At 36.0% G+C, this 22,248-nt stretch overlaps 1 protein-coding gene across 3 annotated transcripts in view; it reads left to right on the forward strand.

Moving 5' to 3' along the window:
- Positions 1-22,248, forward strand: part of REEP3 (receptor accessory protein 3) — a 96,224-nt gene that overhangs the window by 37,103 nt on the left and 36,873 nt on the right. For 2 of the 3 annotated variants that reach the window (XM_023643849.2, XM_070225739.1), the window contains exon 2: positions 6,923-6,995. The exons of the other annotated variant lie outside the window; for it this stretch is intronic. In XM_023643849.2, coding sequence (XP_023499617.2) covers positions 6,923-6,995 — 73 coding nt within the window. The remainder of the gene's footprint in view (positions 1-6,922; positions 6,996-22,248) is intronic. 3 annotated transcript variants of the gene reach the window in all.

The raw sequence follows: 22,248 nt of genomic DNA on the forward strand, positions 1-22,248 counted from the left end.
TACTTCAGAAATTAAATCATAATATTTTGGGATATTTTTCTTTTAGTAGCAATTTATATACCACATGATTGTTCTAATCCATATCTTATCTTAGAAACACAGTTCATCTGTTGGAAGAGATGCCTACTGACTCTTCTACTTTATTTAATTCATCTGTTTGACATTTTTTTCTTATCCTGTTTTAAAAAACAGTCCTTAAATGGGTCTTTTCATACATTCCTAGTAAGAATATAAATTGATGTTACTCTTCTAAAGAGCAGTTTGGTAATATATATATCAAAGAGCTTTAAAATTTCAGAGCCTTTGACCTAGTTATTCCACTTCCAGGGTAATGTCATTAGGAAATAAACAGTAATTTTTTAGGTGCAGATTTTGGAGTGAGAGGGCCCGGCTTTGAATTCAACCTGTAAACTTACAAGTTGTATGCTATTGTGTTAGTTTCTTAACTTCTATAAGCCTCAGTCTTTGCATCTGTAATATGGGTATGAAAATAGCACCTATCTCTAGGTGTTACTGTGAGAATTAAATGAAGCGATATATACAAAGTTCTTAACATCCTGCCTAGTATAAAATGTTGATATGTAATTGCTCTTATTAGTAATCATAGAAAGATTGTTTGTCATAGCATTAATTAAAATAATAGACAAATGGGGCCAGCCCCGTGGAGTAGTGGTTGAGTTTCGCATGCGCCACTTTGGTAGCCCAGGTTCAGATCCTGGGCGTGGACCTACACCACTCATCACCCGTGCTATGGCAGCAACCCACATATAAAGTGGAGGAAGATTGGAACAGATGTTAGCTCAGGGCTAATCTTCCTCAGCAAAAAAAATAATAATAGACATATAAGAAACAATTTCAATAATTTTCATCCATATGAAGGAATATCATACTGTGGAGTTGTTAAATGATGTTATTAAAGAATATTTAAAGATATAAGAAAATGCTCATAATGTAACATTTAGTGAAAGGGCAGGATGAAAATCTATATGTGCTAAGATGTCAATTAATTATGTTTAAATTATGTTCTAATTATGTTATAAAATATTATGTTTTTAAAATATTGTGTTTAAAATGTTATGTTTTAAAGTCATGTTTTTAAAAAATATTATAGAAAAAACTGGAAAAGATAATACCAAAATATTAAAAATGGTCACTGTTAGTAATTCTTAAAACGAGGTGATAGGTATAGAGAGATTTATTATATTAATACTATTCTATTTCTGTATATTTTCATTTTTCATATGTTCTTTTAAAAGAATGACAATAAGAATAACAGATTTTTTTATGTTTAAAATTTGGAATTAGTGCTTTGTAACTTGTTTAAGTATAAGTTAACTCTTGACAGTTTTGTTATTAAACTATTATAGGTGTTTTTTAAAGGTTTTTAGAGCATTTGAGAGCGTGATATCAGACTTGTGAAAAGTTTGATAAAAATTATAACAAATATATTTAAATGCTTTGAATAACTTTTTTAAAAAGGAAGATGGTTCATTTAATAATGGAATTGTTAGTGATTTTTATTGTCTTTTGTATACTTTTTTACATCTTCCACAATTCTACAGTAAGCTGTTTTTAGGATCTGAATCAGAAAAAGAGCTTTAATCAATTTTTTATGAAATGATGCTGATAACTTTTATGCTTTGGCGATATTATTACTTCTAGTATTAAGAGCACTTTTACTAGCTGCTTCTGAGACTTTGCTTTGATCATGGTATAATTCTCTACAACAGTTTTGGTGAAAGATGGATTGTGTCTAAACACCTGTCCAGAAAATAGCTATTTCAAGTATTTTCTATATATGAAAAATTATACAAGAACCATCTCCGCTATTAAATTCTCATAAATTTTATTTCCTTTCTTAACTAGGCAGCTTTACCTTAGTGGGAGGGAAGGGCGTCATGAGTATTTTGGCAAAATCCTCCCTCTTTATGCAGAAATAAGACTAAAAGGAAATGAGTTACTGTTTCTTCCTGCCTCTCTAACTGAAACAATATTCAGATTTAGAGGTGAATTTTATTTGGAGCAAATACTCCCTTTATAAGCCCCGAGTTTATCTTGTAGGTGGCCTTCTAAAATAAACTTTATTTGATTTCATATGCTGTGCTCATGCTTTGGCTTTATGCCTGACCTCCCAGGTTGCAAACGTCTACAGTAGGACCCAATATTAAAGAAAATAAACCAAAAAAAAAAAAAACCTGGAAAATATTACAGATGTTAGAAATAAATTACTCAGCAATATTCACATTGGAGCAGTAATAGGTTGTAATATTAATAGTGGTGGTCCTTAAAAATTGTCCCACTATTCACTAAGACATTTAATCTTTCTAGTGTTCCAAATGAAATACATTATTGTTTCCTACTCTTAGAAGAGTTAGGTGTTAGGGATATTGTATTTATTCATTTGAATGATTCTATTCAATACAGAGGTTAAAAAATAAAGGCTAAGCACCTGTATGCATGGTATCAACTAACACCAAATCCTTAAAAAAAATTACCTGCTTTGGAAGTCAGTTATATACATTGAAAAATACATCAAACAGTCTAAAATAGAATATTCTAAAGGCAAAATGACTAATCCTGACAAATTCTAAAATTCAAAATAAAAGTAAGTCAGTCTAGTGAGGAGAATTGGATCTAGAAGAAGAAAGTGAATTAAGCAAGAAAAACATGGAAGACAATAAAGGAGGGAAGAAAAGATAAGGAGGGAGGGAGGCATTGCAGGCAAGAAGCATACACTCCAGGATTGAAGTAGAAATACGAGAGAGATATTGAGGAAACTCTGCTGGAACAGATGGTTTATATAAGGCAGTGGTTTTCAAATTATGTTCTGATGAGCCCCCAGTCACCAAGAGGGTAAAGAGACCAGCTAATGAGGTCTTTAAGCAAGGCAGTGCTGCAGGTAGATTAGGAAGATTGATCCAACAGTGGAGCCAGAGGCGTGTGTTGGGAAACTATTTATTAAGTCAGATTAGATGGCAGGAGCCTAAATGTGTCATTGGCCACAGGTTTGAAAATAAAAGAGGAGGATGGATGTGTGGACTCTCACTAAGGAAGAACTAACAGCACTGGGTTACAGATTGAAAGGATGTTGTAGCAGGGGAAAGAGGAGTCAAAGATCCATCCAGTGATTGAAGAATCTCATGTTGAATTTATATCCAGTGGTACTAGATTGTATGGAAATATGGAAGATAATACGTTAATTGTGTTCAAATTCTAAAGGGAAATACAAAGTGGATTGAAATTATTAACTTGAATATATGAACTATAAGTATGATGGCTTACTATGATCAGTTATGCCTTGTGTCAACAGTGAGGATGAACACATAGCAGACCTGGGAGTTGTGTTCTTGTTTACATCTTGGTTTTTAAGGTCAGTTGCTTTCTTAGAAGTCACTTAGCTAGAAAGCTTCTGTGCCTTATGGGGGGCCTATATTTTGTGGCACAGCTAAAAATTCCGTATTCAGAGTCTGGAATCGGCTTCTGGTGAAGTAGCATTCACAGGGTAGGTAAGACAGATTGTTAATGATGTGGGTTCCTGTTGGTGAGGATAAAAACCCCAGCAGGAGAAGATCTGAGATTCCTCTGACCTGGTGATGTCAACCTCAAGCCCAGGGTTCAGCTTTGTGAGGGATAAGAAAGTTACCAGGGAAAAAAAATTAAATAAATAAATGATAACTGAACTAAAACTATAGAGATGTAGATATTTGCTCACTCTTTTTTTTTTTTTTTAAGGATTGGCACCTGGGCTAACAACTGTTGCCAATCTTTTTTTTTTTTTTCTGCTTTATTTCCCAAACACACCCGCCCCCCCCTCCCCCCCCCCCCCCCCCCCCCCCCCCCGGTACACAGTTTATATCTTAGTTGCAGCTCCTTCTAGTTGTGGGATGTGGGACGCCACCTCAACGTGGCCTAATGAGCGGTGCCATGTCCACGCCCAGGATCCAAACCCTGGGCCGCTGCAGCACAAACTTAACCACTCGGCCCGGCCACGGAGCCAGCCCTATTTGCTCACTCTTAATGTAAGGCTTATTTAACATAAAAGTTCATAAATACACCATATGTCTTCTGGGATGAGTTGTGTCCCCCTCCAAAATTCAAATGTTGAAGTCCTAACCCCCAGTACTTCAGAATGTGACTGTATTTGGTGATAAGGTCTTTAAAGGGGCAATCCAGTTAAAACGGCATGTTTAGAGTGGGCCCTAATGCACTATGACTGAAGCTCTTATAAGAAGAAGAGATTAGGGGACACACACAGACCAAGGGGATGACCGTGTGAGGACACAGTGAGAAAGTGGCCATCTGCAACCTAAGGATCGAGGCCTCAGAAGAAACCAAACCTGCCGACTCCTGGATCTTGGACTTCTAGCCTCCAGAACTGAGGGAAAATAAATATCTGTTGTTTAAGCCATCCAGTCTGTGGTATTTTGTCATGGCAGCCCAGCAGACATAATACAATATGTATTTCAGCAAACCTTATAAACAAAATCAAAAGATAACAAAAACCTAGAAAAAGATTGGTTCACATACAGTAAATTAGACAAAGAAGGGCCTAGAATCAACAGCATTCCAGTAATAGCAAGTGTACCTAGCACCCAGATCTTGCTCGTAAATACTATCCTCCCATAAGGGGAACCGAGGCTCCTTGGAGAAACGGCTGATTCTAGGAATGAGGCAGGAAGTACACAGAATGAGCCTGGAGTATCAGGTAGTGCTAGAAAGTAGCAAATTGCTCAAGAAAACCTCACAATTGTAGAGGTATGTCAAGGGGACATAGGAGCTAACTGAAAGATCTCCCACGTTCAAAGCTATGAGCAACAAAATAGGGTAGTATTGGATTGGAACCCAAAGTGTAAAATAAACATACATGAGTCCATATTGATATAAATAAATCATTGAATAAATAAGTAACTAGGGGAGAATAGACAAATCTTCCATGCAGAAAGATTCCAAATGCTTTATGTGGATACTCCACCCTCAAGGAGGTGAGCATAACTCCCCACTCAAGTGTGGCCTGTGCATAGTGACTTCCTTCCAAAGAGTACAGCATGAAAAGCGGGGGAAAGAGTACCCTTATAGTGGCAAATCTAACAAACACCACCTCAGCCTGTTGGTTAAGGTTAACATCAAGAGCGATAAGTCATATTTATAGTATATATCCTTGATATAATATGATGAGATGGTACTTTACTTCGGTGGTCTTCTTGCCAAAAGCCCATACCTCAGTCTAACCATGAGAAAAACATCAAACAAATTCCAGTAGAAATACCTCCTTCCATATGCTTGACTAGTACTCCTCAAAACTGTCAAGGTCATTTCTCAAGGAAAGGCTGAGAAACTGTTACTGCCAAGGGAAGCTAAGGAGACAGACAACTAAATGTAATGTACTATCCTGGATGAGATCCGAGGACAGAAAAAGGATACTAGGTTAAAACTAAAGAAATCTGGATAATATATGGGCTTTAGTTAGTAAATATTTATATAGTTTTAATTGTGACAAATGTACCATACTAGTGCAAGATGTCAATAATAGGGCAAACTCAGTGTCAGATATTTGGAACTATCTTCCCAACTGTTCTGGAAAACTGAAACTATTCTAAAATAAAGATTCTTTTTCAAAATAGACAAAAAAAAGAAAAGTAGACAACAGATATCACATACCCCATGCATCAAAAGGCCAGTAAACACTTAAAAAAAATTCATACTTGTGTCCAGAAATACACATTAAAACATCTAAGAGATTATTATTTTTTCCTCTTTAGCTGCTAAACTTTTTTTTTTTTTTTAATGGTGATGCCTATGATTGTCAATGTATGGGAATGTAGAGTGGAGCGACCTCTCTGGAGGGCATTTCGGTAATAGGTTAAAAATGTGTGTACTCTTTAAAGCAGCAGCATCACAACCAGTAAGTGATTATCAATGTACACAGAAATGTTTTTCATAGTAGTCTATGCAATAGCAAAAACCTGGAACTTAACCAAAAGCCTATAAATATGGGATTGTTTAAATAAACTATAGGAATCTCAATGTGGTATGTAATGAAGATATTGAGCATAATACTGTAGAATAATATTTGAGGACCAAAAACTCCGTGATATATTATGTGAAAATTTCAGTTGTAAACCATGTATACTGTGTCATGCCTTTTCTGTGTCTATCCTTTCATTTTATATATATATATATAATATATATAGGATCAACATATACACTATATATATACATATATATATGTCTGTACATATCTCTTGAATCTGGGATTTGGTGAAATAATCTTAACAGATGGCATTAAATTAAGTCCTATTAGTGATTTAGTCATTTTTTAAATGGTTAAAGAGTTATTTTAATACATATTGTAATAAATGTATCAAGTATTGTTTCACAGCACTGTCATTGTAGTTAGAAGCCATTGCTTCTCAGACTAATAGAATGAAAGACCACGTTTTCATTACACACATTGTGTGTGTGTTATGTTTATTTTGAGTATACTACACATGGATAAAAAGTGGGATTTGCGTGCAATAAAATGTTGCCTGTGGTTATCTCTGACTGGTAGGATTGGGACAATTTTTATTTTATTTTTGGCGATTTTCTACATTTCCTAAATGTTCTTCAAGGAACTACAGGATATTTTTTGTGATGAGAAATAAAGGTTTTAAATGGCAACTTAAAAAAAAAGAAAAAATATCTTTTTTTCCCCATGAAACTATATCTAGAATATTAAAACCATCTTTTTGTTAAAAAAAAAAAGGGTATTTTTACTTTGCTATTCTGAGTGGATTTAGTTTATGAAGAAATTTGCATTCATACAAATTTACACTGTCGTATGTTTTCCATATACTTTCTACTTTTCTATTAGGTGAAATTTTCTTCAGCCGGTAAAAGCATTGTTGTGTTTGATTAGTCTTCTCATACGTTTTACTTTTAGGTTGCTGTTTGGAATGCTTTATCCTGCATATTATTCATACAAAGCTGTGAAAACAAAAAACGTGAAGGAATATGTAAGTATAATTTTATGAGTGATTAGTTCTAGTTTAATGTATCCATAATATACAAAACTAGAAACAGCTGAAATAATGTTTTCGGTTAAAAATCTGATATAAATGTGAAGTAATGAAATTAGTCTTTTTTTTTTTTTTTTTTTTTACTAATTTTGAATACAGTTCCAAAGTGGAGTTTCAAAAATAGTTCACTGTCAGTTGGTGTTTAAGTAAGTGTATGATTCCCAAATGAGTAATTGGGTATCTCTCATTTATTTAGTCTGTGAGTTCCAGTAAAAGAGGTTGGGGGGTTGCCTGATTTTTAGCCTTGTAAATTGTTGGGTACACTCAGAATATATCTCTCTGACCCCAAAATCTTCTTTTCTTTCATAGGTGTTTTGTCACTTTCTAATTCTTTTAAATATGCAGATACCTCATCACTACTGACAATTACAGTCTTTTTTCTTCTTGATTCAGACTCTATTTGTAATGATTTCCTCTTTAGTCCTCAGTGTTTCTTCTTTCAGTTTCCTCTTCCTCATTCCTTAATTTTTACTAATTAAACTTTTACTAATTGTTTTCATTTTTTATTAATTTCTGTAAGTTCTCATTCCCAATTTTATCCACTTTAATAGTAAATGGCCTTCCCCACCTATAAATCCCAACATAGTATACTGTTTGTGATGGAGTGAATTTTCAAAGACTGTTAAAAGCATAGCTTATTAGTGGTTAATCAGCAGGAGTAATTACGAGATAACTGCAAATCAGTAACTATGATTCTTTTTTAATTGAGGTAACATTCATATAACATAAAATTAACTGTTTCATAGTGAACAATTCAGTGGCATTTAGTATATTCACAATATTGTGCAAACACTGCTTCTGTTTGGTTCCAAGCTGTTTTCATCACTCCATACCCATTAAGCAGTTAGTGCCCCTACTTTCCTCCCCACAGCCTCTAGCAACCACCAATCTGCCTTCTGTTTGTATGGATTTACCTATTCTGGGTATTCATATAAATGGAGTCATATATGTGACCTTTTGTGTCTGGCTTTTTTTACTTAGCATAATGTTTTCAAGATTCATCCACATTATATCAGTGTTTCATTCCTTTTTATGACTGAATGATACTCCACTGTATACATGTACAACATTTTGTTTTTCCGTTCATCCATTGATGTACATCTGCATTGTTTCTACATTTTGGCTCTTATAAATAGTGCTGCTGTAAACATTCACGTGCAAGATTTCCTTGAATACCTGTTTTCATTTCTTGTGGGTATATAGCCTTGGTTCTTTTTAAGGGATCTTAAATGGGGGCCTTGTCATCCAACTCATCAAATGATCAGAGATCAGATGATGATTCTTTATTCTGTTTGTTCAGGGTGTTTTGGTGGAGGAGGCTCTGAAACCTTTATAACTAACCCATTCTATTGAACTTTTATAGTCACTTTATTTCTATTTTATATAAAACTAATTTTTCAAGTGAAGTATATGCAGATCAGTTAAAATGTTGGAATATATCTGGCAGAGGTAAAGAAGTTACTTAGCTGAGCTCTGAAATTTTTCTGTTCTTTTATTATATGTATCTCTTGAATCTAAGATTGGTGAAATAGTTTAAGAGATGGAACCATATTAAGTCCTAGTAATTTAAAATGATTTATAGGTGCCATTTTATAAATGGCTTGAAAGGATATATTTTAATGTATATTATAATAAATTCTTCAAGTATTGTTTTATAGTATTGGCATAGGTTAGTTTTTAGAAACAAGCGCTTATCTTCTGTTAACAGTGCTTCTCAGGCTACCTGTGGTAAAGGACCAGTTTTGTTTTGTTTTTAATTTCCAATAAGCCACAGACCAATACTTTTGTAAAGTAAAATAGAAAACTAGTCACTAGAAAAATAAAATGAAAACCCAAAAACACACGAAATACAACCCCAATTTTTTATTACATAGATTCAGTTAGACTGAAATTACTATCAATTTTTGTATGTAAAGCAAAACACTAATACTTCACAGCCTCACACTATTCCATAGACAACACTGCCCTACTGTGTAATATTTTAATTTAATTGGAATTCTCTATCTCTTTTCAAAGATGAAAAAAAGAGTTGCTCTTCATTTCCAAGCACCATGAAAATATGAGCTGGGAGTATACTGCTGGCTGGTACTTCATAAAAGTACTGGCCAGTACATTCCACCCTATTTGGAATGTTTGTGATACTGTTATTAAATGAGATGAGATCTTTTTTCTGAATCTAATTTCTGTACAGTTGAAGTACACAGTGATATGTTTCTCAGCTTTGGGCCCATTGCACCTATAAAGCATTGTAAACCCAGGATGTGCAATAATTGATGTGCCTGTGTGTGTGTCTTTGTGTATGTATTTGTGCTTATGATATTGTCCTATCTTCACTCCTACATCTGCTTGATTTTGTTGGGTAAAAAAGTTATGTACAAATTGAAAATGAAGTTTAGATGAGAAGCTCTAATAATAGAGGATATTATTAGTAGGCACATAATTACCATCCCCTAAAATAAAAGGTGAGAAGATAGCGATAAGAAATATAAAGATATAATACATTATAATAAAAAGAAATAGGCCTGTCATGTGTAAATGCATGCTAAAAGAGCAGAAGAAATGATGTTATTTAGCGATTGGACTAAGAACCATTATAGAAATATAAGTCCATTTCTCACTATGCATCAACTTAACTTTGTTAATGCTCATTTTTCAAGACTTAAAAACATGGATTTGTGTGTTTTATTTCCTTAAGACAACAATCGAATTTTTAGTACTGGATTATTCTTTTTATTGTTAAAGATTGGCACCTGAGCTAACAACTGTTGCCAATCTTCTTTTTTTTGTTGTTGCTTTTGCTCCCCAAATCCCCCCAGTACATAGTTGCATATTCTAGTTGTGGGTCCTTCTAGTTGTGGCGTGTGGGATGCCGCCTCAACATGGCCTGACAAGTGGTGCCATGTCTGCACCCAGGATCCGAACCGGTGAAACCCCGGGCCACCGAAGCGGAGCGCACAAACTTAACTGCTCAGCCACGGGGCTCGCCCCTGGATTATTCTTTAAACTTGACATTAATAAGAATGGACTATCCCTAAAATTTTAATTCTGCTTCATAAGTTAAAGATCATTTAACCTATGGGGAAAAAAATCCACTAATGTTCTTATTCAAACTGATTTTAAAAATCTATAAAACTTGATGTATGTTCATATATATACACATCTATATCTTTGTGTGTTTAGATAAATACTTAGAACATTGCCTTGCACACTTTTTAGAGAATAACTCACTATTAACAAAGTAGGAATTATCTGTACGTAATTTTGCTGTAGTATCGTGACTCTGAAAAATGTTTTCTTAACCATCCCTTTGAGAATATCAGAATAATGAGTAATTGAAGAAAACTAGGAAAGTAAAAAGGCTGGTGGCTGGAGCTGGTTTGATAATTACACTGTAATCAACTCTGCTTCACAAATGAAATGAGAGCTAAAAGCAAAGACAGTTAGGCAGTGAAATAGGAAAGGCAGGGCATCTGCTTTTGACAAGGAAATGTGATACAACTCTGAAGACCTCCTGGTAACCAATCTGTCTGCCATCGAGGCTGCTAGAGCAACTAAGCTGAGATATCATATTAGGAGAATAACTCTTAGATTTATATAATTTCCTACCACTTTCAAAATACTTTTGTATATTATTGTTTCTAATTGCTGCTTAACAGATTACCACACATTTATTGGCTTAAACCGACACCTACTTATTCTTTCACAGTCTTAGAGATCAGAAATCTGAAATGGATCCACAGGGCTGCATTTCTACTGGAGGCTTTGGGGGAAAATCTCTTCCTTCCCTTTTCTAGCTTCTACAGGCTGCCCAAATTCCTTGGCTTATGACTATATTCCTCCCTCTTCAGAGTCAGTGCATTGGGCTGATCTCATGCTGCCATCTCTCCGGTTCTCTCTTTGGGGCCCCCTCCACCTTCCACTTACAAGGACCGTTGTGATTATATTGTGCCCTCCCGAGTAATCCAGATCCTCTCCCTGTCACAAGGTCAGCTGATTAGCAACCTGAATTCCATCTGCAACCTGATTTCTCATTTACCATGTAACCTAACATATTCCCAGATTCCAGGAATTAGGATGTAGACGTCTTTAGGGGAGAGGGACATTATTTTGCATACCACAGTAATATCTCACTAGTCCTCACTACAACTCCATAAAGTAGGCAGGGAAAATATTTCAATATTACAGGCTCAAAGAAGTGAATTAACTTGCCCAGGGTCACATGGATTGTTAAGACAAGAATGGTGCCAGATCGAGTATCTTCTGTTTCTAGTATTTTATTCTTTCTATTCCACCATGCTACCTTTAGAAAAGTAGGTGAGGATCCCGGCTTCGTGAAAAGGTTGAAACAACTTTCACAACTAGCCAGTGAATAGCTTCTGATTCATTCTAAGGTAGATCTTCAGGGGCCACAACTATATGGATATTTTCTAGGAAGGGCAATGAGGCAGCTTAACTAGTCCTAGGGCAGGACCATAAGCATCTAAATCAACTGTGATCAAAATGGTTAAAGATGAAATTAGAAGTTTTTGAAAGTTCTATAAAGTCTTGGCAGTTCTGGAAGAATTTCCAACCTAAATTTACTTCTGATAAAAATTTTGAATATTATTATCTTGCTGAGTTTCACCTAAACTTAGTCATCCAGTTTAACCTCAGATGATAACAATTTTATCAGATCTCTTTTCTCATAAAGTTTTTCTACGTGGTGGTCCTATCCAAATTTGCTTTGTTTTGCATATGGAGGTTTCTTAATAAAATTAACCTTCTTAAAATTTCCCTATTATATTTTTAATAGCCTTTATACTATCTAATATTGTCATTTATTTGTATGTATGTTTATCTTCCCCACCAGAATAAGCTCCATAGAGAGTTTTGTTTTGTTAATTGCTGTGTTTTTGTACCTAGAATGGTACATGGTATACAGTAATAGTAGGTACTCAATATTTTTTGAATGAATGAATAAGAAAAGGAAGACTTGACTTTTAGGTATATATCAAATATTATGTTTACAAGAGTGTGTACATTTCTTAAGTGGATTGGTCTAGTTCCTTAACTTTGATTCTGCCGGGTTAAGGAGTATACAGTCCAGTCTGACTTATCCCAAAGCCCCACTTTCTTTGTGGTATTTGGTTATTATCTAAATTCCACTGATATCTACTTCAAAATTTTCAGAAAGCAAACATTTTTGGTTAATTTACTTCTTCCCACCCTAACTACTACCATTCCTCTCAGGCCTGCAAATGGTAGATTGCACCTGATAAAACAGATGCTGTGTTCAAATCAAAACAAATGGAAAGTGCTGTGTATTTTGGCAACCTTCCCTTCTTCCTTTGCCTATTTTTAAAACGGAGCTTTCCTAGGATATAATTTCCTGTATAGTGTGGCTGATATGGCCTACTTAAAGTCTTTCAGTCTTGCAGTAATTGAAATGTAAACTTACTGAAGAATTAGTATGGTTTTGAAAATTTTTTCAAGCTTATACCATCTCATGACTTGAAAATAGACTGTTTACTTCAAGTCATGTGTAATTGCTGATAGCTTTTCTAGGAAACCAGTCCTCTTATTCTTAGAATGTTGGAGAAAGTAGCAGTGAAAAGATTAGCTAACAGCACTTAAAATCAAAATCAGACATTTGGTCCTGAGATTTATGGTGAGCAAGAACAAAGAACAGGGAAAACTCTGGGAGATTCCTCTCTAAAAGGCCTAGAAATGGCCTTCTAAATCCCTATGGCCTTCACTTTTGAAAGTGACCTGATTTTTGACTGAATATTTGGGTGATATGAAAATGAACAAATATACCACAAACCGGTTCTACAGTTCTTATCAATTGGTAAAATCTGAAGTTGTCTAGTAGTTTTAGGGTACAGAAAGAAGGGGAAAAAACATGCTGAAAAACTTTTCTTTGTGTCAAGAGGGGTTCTCCAGGCATCGTTTGCTATTTTGGATTAAAAATATTCATTTGATTCAAGTGTTTTAATAATTTGGAAAGTGTAAAGATTTACCCACTGATTAAGTGAGATTTTTGAAAATTAGTTTTGTTAGGCCACGTGCTCATCTGTTTGTTTTCCATTCTGATCTACTTTTAATTTAGTTTTCATTTTTATCAAAGTTATGCTTATTTATAATTTAAAAAGCCAAACAGTTTTGCAAGGCTTTTCATGAAAAACAACAGTTCTCACTCGTCCCCATCCCTATTTCGTTTTTTTTTTTAAGATTTTATTTTTCCTTTGTCTCCCCAAATCCCCCCAGTACATAGTTGCATATTTTTAGTTGTGGATCCTTCTAGTTGTGGCGTGTGGGATGCCGCCTCAGCATGGCTTGATGAATGGTGCCATGTCTGCGCCCAGGATCCGAACCAGCAAACCATGGGCCGCCGAAGCAGAGTGCGTGAACTTAACCACTCGGTCACGGAGCAGGACCCAGCCCATCCTTATTTCTAACTCTCCAGCAGCAACTACTTTCAACTCTCTCACCCAAATCTTTTAGTATTTCCTTCCACATTCTAAGTAACATGCTTATATTGTAATTTCTTAGTTTTTCAGTTGGACATCATCAGTTGACTTCCTTCTATTAAAAATGATTTAGTGGTTACCCAATGTCACTATACACATGCATATTTTTCTGTCCCTATAGCCTTCCAGTGTCATTACAGTGTAATTTGGATTGGGTCAATATTCCATATTGACGTTATTTAGGCTAAGTTAGAAAGAGTAATAGCACATAGAGATAAAGAACACAGAATCTAGAACCAGGGTGCCTGAGTTACCATCCCACCCCTACCCATTACTAGCTGTATCTTTGAGCAAGTTATTTGACCTTTCTCTGCTTCAATTTCCTTATCTGTAAAATGAGAACAGTAGTAGTACTTCCTTCCTCGGGTGGTTGTGAGGAGTATATGAGTTAATGAACATAACACATTTAAATCAGTACCTGACATATAAAATATTATAAAACGGTACCTGTTGTATAATATTTTTCATTATATAAGCGCTGTTTGACATATAAAATATTATAAAACGGTACCTGTTGTATAATATTTTTCATTATATAAGTGCTGTTTGCATGCTATTACCATCCCTTTCCTGCACAATAGTTTGTTTTCCCTGGGATTATTCATTTTCTTGTTTTCTGTTTTGTTGGGGTTTTTTTTTTTCACGTTTGTCATTTTCTGTTCTAATTACACACTTAGACCCAACCTCTGCCTCAGTTGTCTGAATTTCTTCTAATCCATTCTAGTGCATTCTAATCCATTCGATATTCTGAACTGGCCCTTGCTTTACTTCCTGTAATTTCTTAATCTTCTGTCTTCCTCTTTCTTATTTTACTTCCTCATCTTGATGAAATGCATCCTTCCTGAGAAGGCCATATGAGAGGTAAATTTTTTGAGATGCTAGGTTCGAAGTAATTTTCCTTCAGAATTTTGAAGGCGTTTCTCTCTATCGTCTTTTACCTTCTAGTGTTGCTGTGGAGAAGTCAGAAGCTATTCTGAATCTTACCTGCTTGCGGGATCCTTTCTATGTCCTATTGTTTTAAAATCTCATGATGATGTGCGTTAGTATAAGTCGATTGTAATCGATTTCACTAAACCCTCAGTGATCCTTTTAACCTAGGAATCCTGTGCCCTTCAGCTCTGGGAAATTTGGTTTAAATTATTTCTTTAATGATTTTCTCCACTCCATTTTCATTATTTATTCTATCTGGAATTTCTTTTATTCAGTTATAAAGCCACTTAGACTGATTCTCTACTTTCTGTTCTCTTTCCTGCTCTTTCCCATCTCTTTTCCTTTTTGCTCGATTTTATGATAGAGTTTCTCAAGTTTATCTTCGAACTCTTCAATTGACCTTTTAATTTCTGCTCCTATGTGTTTAATTTCTAAGAGCTCTTTTTATTCTATAGATATTCCTTTTTCTATAGCATCCTATCCTTATTTTATGTTTAAAATATCTTCTTTTTTGTCTGAGGATATAAATGATAGATTTTTAGACATGTTCTCCTTTCTATATAGTCTCTCTTTCCCTTGAATTCTGCTTTTTTGTTTGTTTCAGCCTCTGCTTTTCATGTATGATTTCCTCAAATGTTGGATGATCCTTGGTGGTTTCTTCACATTTGAGTATTGTAATGAAAAGCTGATTGGAAGCTCTGCCCAAGAAGAGGCCTGCTGAATGTGATCTTCACTACAGAGTGATCTGACCAGGCAATTGTCTTTGCTCCTAGGGCTGCCATAAGGAAATACCACAACCTGAGTGGCTTAAAGCAACAATGATTTATTGTCTCACAGTTCTGGAAGCTAAAAGTGTGTGATCAAGCTGTGAACAGGGCCACACTCCCTCTGAAACCTGTTGAGAATTCTGCCTTGCCTATTTCTACCTTCTGGAGGTTGCTGGCCATCTTTTGTGTTTCTTACCTTTCAGCTGCAGCATTTCACTCTCTTCCTCTGTTGTCACATGGTGTTCTCCCTTAGTCTGTCTGTGTCTCTGAGTCTCTTTTCCTCTTATAAGGGCACCAGTCATATTAGTTTAAGGGCCCACCATATCCCAGTATGACCTCATTTTAGCTCATTACATCTCAGTGACCCTATTTCCAAATGAGGTTACGTTCTGCGGTACTGGGGGTTAGAACTTTGTATTAGTCTGCTCAGGCTGCCATAACAAAATACCACTCACTGAGTAGCTTAAACAACACAAATTTATTTTCTCATGGTTCTGTAGGCTGGAAGTCCAAGATTAAGGTGCCATCAGAGTTGGTGTTTGGTGAGGCCTCTTCCTTTTTTGTAGATGGCCACCTTCTCTCTGTGTCCTCACGTGGCCTTTCTTCTGTGCATGCATGGAGAAAGAGATCTCTGGTGTCTCTTCCTCTTATAAAGACACCAGTTCTATTGGATTAGGACCCTACCCTTATGACCTCATTTAATCTTTATTACCTTCTTAAAGGCGCTGTCTCCAAATACAGTCACCTTAGGGGTTAGGGCTTCAACATATGAGGTTTGGGGGGACACTTCAATCCATTGCAAACTTCAACATATTTTTCTGGGGGACACAATTCAGCCCATAACAACCATTTCCTTGGGAAATTATCAATAGCTGTCTCTTTAGGTATTTTCTGTTGTGCCAGTCAGATTCTTCCCTTCTGAAAGGTACTTGGTTGGTAGCATTCTGGCAGGAGATTGAAGATTGGGGCTTCTCAGTATTCAGTTTATAAACTTTTACTTAATCCTTTTTATCCTTACTCTCAGCCATGCCAGAGATTTGCAAATCCAGGGACCTTCTGATTCACCCTTTCCAGAGTGTAGGCCTAAGGGTTCTGCTAGAGGAAGGAGAGTCATCGAGAGACAGCTAAATTTGGAGGGCACCTAGGGGCCCACCTGCTCCTTAAGCTGATTTATAGCCATCCTTCCTATCTTTTGCCTTTTTTGCCCTTTTTGGCCAAGAATTATGCCACCAGTTCTTGAGCCTTTTGGGAGCTCTGCAATGTAGAGTTGGATTGCTCCTCAGTTTTTTTTACTGTCAGCTTAATACTCAGTTTTCTCAGGTCTCCTAAGTCATTTGCTACTCATCCATTTCCTTCCTAGCTGGAAAAATTTTCATACTCTCTTCCCTTCTATGTTCTCATGGACTTATGTCTTTTTCAAAAATCACTTTACTCTTGTTTTAATGAGATTTGTGGTAGGAGTGCTATTAAATGTGTATGTTTACCCAGATTTCCAAATGGACTTTTTAAGTGGGATACTTGTGGTGGAATTATACAGTGATATCAAAGAAAATTTAGTCTCTCATTAACATTGGTTTTTAAAATGTGTTCACATAGGGCATAGGTTTACAGTAGTAATACATATTACCATTTTTTCAATCCTTAACTATAATTTCAAAATCTAATTTTAGCTGACATACAGTAAATACATGTGCAGCTTGTCTTGAGTTATAGTTGTTTGTAAATCGAGTTTTGATAAATAAAATCACGATTTAAATGTACTTGGAATAGTTTGCTATCCTTTAATGAAGTAAATATACATACATTTACTTAAAGTGAAGTAAGTGATGATTATTCTTTGTAAACCTAATTTTCGTTGTCAGGTTAACTTATTTTATCTGTAATGCATATCAGTATATAACTTCACCGCTTAAGTAAGTGATGCTGTTGTAATTATCAAGTGACTTATACTCTTCCTTATGTTTTCTAAAAACAATTTCTTCAGGATCATCTCAGGATCATTACAGTGAATCCACTTTAGGAAACAAGTGTTAAGTTTGAATAAGATTATATAATTGGGAGATTTTACATGGATGTTTAACATAGTTCCTTCTAAAATTTTGCAATGTGAATTAGAGTACCCCTTGACCTTTATGAAGTAAATTGAGAGCATTCTCACAATTTTCACGCTAAGATGTAGCTAGCCATCCACAGCTGTCTTGTCCTTTTCTAACTTCCAATGCAAATGCTTTGGAAAACATACACGAAGGAAAGAAATTCTCACAGTAACGTTTAAATCTAAGAGGCTCAGTCAGGCTTTTGCTAATATCTAGGAAGAATTTTACTAACTGTAGTGCCAATGGAAATGAACTTTTAAAAACAGGGACAGAAACATTGTTTCCATTAAAGGAAATCTTGTTAAGTACTAAATTGGAGGGAGGCCTAGCCACCTCCACCCTTATCCCTAGTGATGGAACAGCTTAAAATCATAAAAGCTACGGCAACTGAAAACCTCAGCTGCCACCACCCTCATTGCAGGGAGCACCATGTTCAGAGGCAGCCAGTGTTCTGCCTCCCCCTTATCTATTCATAAACCATAACCTCACTACTTTGAAGAAAACCCCCAATAAATTCCAAAAGGGAGAAATAATTGCCTACAAGAGAAAATCAAAAGTGCAGTACTAGATTAATTCAAAAATAAAAATGACAGTAATACATATTATAATTTATAGTCTTGAATATCATAGCTTTAAAAACCTTTATTTTGAAAAGCAAGGAAGAAAAATTCAACACACAAAGCAAGAAAAATGTCAAAATTAAAATGATCGGTAAAGAAAGTAGGATGAATAAAGCAATAAAGAAGCAGAAAAAAAAATGAAAGCAAAATTGAGAGAATTACAATATCTAGGAGTTGTTCTCTTGAATAAGCCTAAGAGAAACACTTGAAATAGCTAAGGTAGGGAGAAGAGTAGAAAAAGAATTGACAAAATGAGAAACAAGAGAAGCATTTAAACAAGCAATGCTAAATTTAAGTGACAAAGAAAATATTAAACTACCTAAAATTTGTATTAAAAATGGAATATTTTCTAATAATAGCAGATATACCTGGTCTTTTCGCTTTTTCACTAAAGGTTACATTATTTATGTAGAAAATTCCCCCTTTTATGCAATACCAGAATCTACCTTTGGAATGTTCAGATATGTACATCATCTTTCCATTATGTAATTTTAGAAATATACTGCTTTACCAACTACAGCTGTAATAATCAGATTGTCAGCCAGATTGCCATCACACTGTGAAAGGTCCTCCTAAAAATATAAAAGCTAGAGCTGTTCCTGAAGATTTTAGCTAAGTAAGAAAAATAAAATCTTTCCCTAAAAGCTCATGTAATTTTAAAAGCTCTTGCAAGAGATGTAAGAGAAATGTAAGGAAAATGTAAAAAGGTGAAGTTCTTTTGAAAAACTATAAAAAGTGAATACATTGAATTATACAAATATATCAAATTTTCTCTCTCGGCTATCCGAATAAATATAGACTGATTCCTTTTCCTTAGACCACAGATACAGACTGCAGGTAAAATGGAAAAAATCTTCAAAAGGTCTTGAAAAGTCACAGAAATAGATTGAATTGAGTAGTTTTATTTAAAACATGATAATAACTTCTGAAGGTTTCCAGCAGCTAGCCTTTAAAAGATCTAACACTTCAGGTTTATTATTTTATGTACTTGTTAAGAAGAGTGTCAGAATAAATTATTGGAGCCAACTGGGGAAGTTTTGTCATTGACATGATGTTTGAATATAATTTCAATCAACATTGCATTCTCTCTGTGAGAGGCAGATTTAGATTTAGATTTGGTCTTAGGGAGGAGAATCTACAGACGCTTCCCCCTCGGGAAGGGAGGGAGTCTCCAGCAAGCGGTCAGTGTCCAGACCAATCTGCGCTGTTGGGACGGGGAGCCAACAGGGGTGTTCCTCGTGGAACTTTGGGGTGCAAGAGCCTTAGGCCGCCCGTCCTCCAGCAGTCTGCTCAAAGCTTTTGTCTGCCCAACTTATGGCCATGAACAGTGCCTCTGAGAGGTGGGCTAAAGGTGCAGCTTTTTCTGTTTTTTGAACTTTTTGGTATCTTTTTTAACTGGTGATGTGCCTAAATAGTGTCCGAAAATGAGTACATTTTAAATGTTTATGGTGAACAAATGATCACACAAAACCTGAGTTCATCAACTTTTCCCAAAACCCAGAGCTCTTTGTTTATTCTCTTCGTGAATGATTCCACCTTCCTCTAGGTAATATTACCAGAACATATGCAGAGCAGCCTCTGCTGCAGAGCTTCTCAAACTTTAGTGAGTATTTGAATCCCCCTGAATATTGTTAAAATGCAGATTCTGATTTGGTAGATCTGGCCTGGCCTTGAGATTCTGCATTTCCAGCAAGTTCCCAGGTGATTTCAATGCTGCTGGTCTATAGATCAAAATTCAAGTAGCAAGAATTTTGTACATGTTCTCTAAGCCAGTTACACATAAAAAATACTCATGGAGCATGGAGCTTACCTTTTTTTTTTTTTTTTTGCTTTGTCGTGAGGAAGATAGGCCCTGGGCTACCATCTGTGCCAATCTTCCTCTATTTTGTACATGGGACACTACCACAGCATGATTTGATGAGCAGTGTGTAGGTCCATGCCTGGGATGTGAACCCATGAACCCCGGGCCACCGAAGTGGGGCATGTGAGCTTAACCACTGTGCCACCAGGCCAGCCTCAAGAGCTTACCTTTTAAACACCTAGCTGCCCTCTCTCTGCATATTGTGATGATGGGGCCTAGGAATTTATTTAATTTTTTTAATCCCCATGTGATTCTTATCCACAGCCATGCTGAAAATCATTAAGAGGTATCTTAATTTATTGTGAAAAGTGAGTAATGACTACATTATGCTTTTTTCATACAAGTTTATATATGTAAATAGGCACTAAATAATGGAAGGTTTGTTTTAGAAACATCTCTGTGTGAATGGACTCACTAACAACTTGGAAAATGTTATAGAAAAATAATATTTTAACAAAATTAACCATATGATACAATTAGGGGGGTAAGAATATTGAGTTGGACTTTCTCCTACTTTCCATGTTGTAGGGCTGGCCATACACAAAATTTCTATGTCTGTAAATTCCCCTTTACAGTCATCCACCTTTCTTACTGCACCTTTCTCCAGCCTCTTTGTTCTTCGCACTGTGTTGACCCAGGACCTTCATGCTGTCCTGCACCCTGGCACTCAGCCAGCCCTTCCTTAGCCCACGTGCCCCGTGCACTATTACTTGCCTGTCTTTCACTTGCCCAAATATGGACCTCAGTTCTCTCTGTGAGGTTGATTGCATGTGCTTTTGAAGGAAAGCAATTTGATAACAGGGTCAGGGTCATTTTCAGTCAGAGATTTATTCTCTTGGAGTTTTTTTTCTATCAGTTTTTGCTTCTCAGTAAGACCATGTGACCCCGGAATCATAAAGGCTGGTTCTTACTGTTTGAATGATTATTGTATGTTTAAAGTATGATGTCGCGCCTATAATATAAAGCTATAACTTGTATATAGACAGTGGTATCTTATCTGAAGAACGAAATTTTTTATTTACTATGTCATAGTCTCGCCAGTCACCTGGAGACAGAAGCAGACCTTGTAGTAATTAGGTTAGTTCTCTTGTAGAAATAGCAAGATGGAATTGACATGTAAAGATAGATGGGGAACTGAGGTACCTAGGTACCTAAGAAGTGGTGCCAGTCCTTGAGAATGCCTCAAGTAAGAAGCATAAATGGGGCAAGACTTTGAGAACACTAAGGGAAAAAGGAAGCTCGGATAACAATTTAGCATTGAAACTTGGATGACCAATAAGATGGCCATTTAATCCAGTTTATGCCTCTCTATCTGGATAGGCTCTTTCCCATGCTAAAATCCCAAGTTCTATGTGGTGATATTGAAAGTGAACTATGTCTCTTACAAATATTTATTATCTCAAATAAATCAATAAGACTTTAAATAATATTAAAAGTGAAATGTGGGACTGGCCCGGTAGCGCAGCAGTTAAGTGCACACGTTCTGCTTCAGCAGCCCGGGGTTCACTGGTTCGGATCCCGGGTGCAGACATGGCACCGCTTGGCACGCCACGCTGTGGGGGCGTCCCACATATAAAGTAGAGGAAGATGGGCACGGATGTTAGCTCAGGGCCAGCCCTACTCAGTGAAAAGAGGAGGATTGGCAGCAGTTAGCTCAGGGCTAATCATCTTCACACAAAAAAAAAGTGAAATGTGAATTCTCAGCCAGTGTGGATGGAGAGAGTTATTTTGGACTTAGAAGTCATTCTTTCCTAAATTCTGCTCCTGGAAACAGTTCCCATAAGCAGTTCCTGCTTTTTACATCTTCTTTTTCAACACTCCTTTTTAATTAGTTATCTTCTAGTTTTTAAACATTTTTGCACTTTTTTCCTTCTCTCAAGCTCCTCAAACTACTAAGGTAAGGTATGAGATACATGGGGCTTCTGTGATTCAAGGACACTGGGGAAGACCAAAGCCATATTGTGATAGAAGTATACAATTCTATTTACAATCTGCCCCATTTTAATTTATTTTAACACCAGATACGTCTGTATAATGTGATGCTTTCTCCTTCAGAGCAACAGGATATGCTGTGAGGTCTTTGGCAGTGGTACCCAGAAACTGCAGGTAAACCATGTTGCTGGGAGTTCAGGACCTGAAAGTGTCACTCCCCAACATCTGAGGCCTGAGGAGCTGTAGATTGTTAAGACATTCTCAAATGGGGCAGTGGAGGAGGAAGTACCCCAAAGCTGAGGAAGCCCAAATCAATTCTAGCCTAACATATTCCCCCCAACACATGCACTTTCTTTAAAAAAAAAAAAAAAAAAAAACACCTATTTTCAGCCATGGTCTCTGTTCACTTTGGATTGAACTTCAGCTAGCTTATTTTCAAGCATGCTTCTAACTTGGCACAGCTCTGGGAAAAATC

Source organism: Equus caballus, chromosome 1 (genome assembly GCF_041296265.1).
Source record: "Equus caballus isolate H_3958 breed thoroughbred chromosome 1, TB-T2T, whole genome shotgun sequence".
NCBI classification, from domain to species: Eukaryota; Metazoa; Chordata; class Mammalia; order Perissodactyla; family Equidae; genus Equus; species Equus caballus.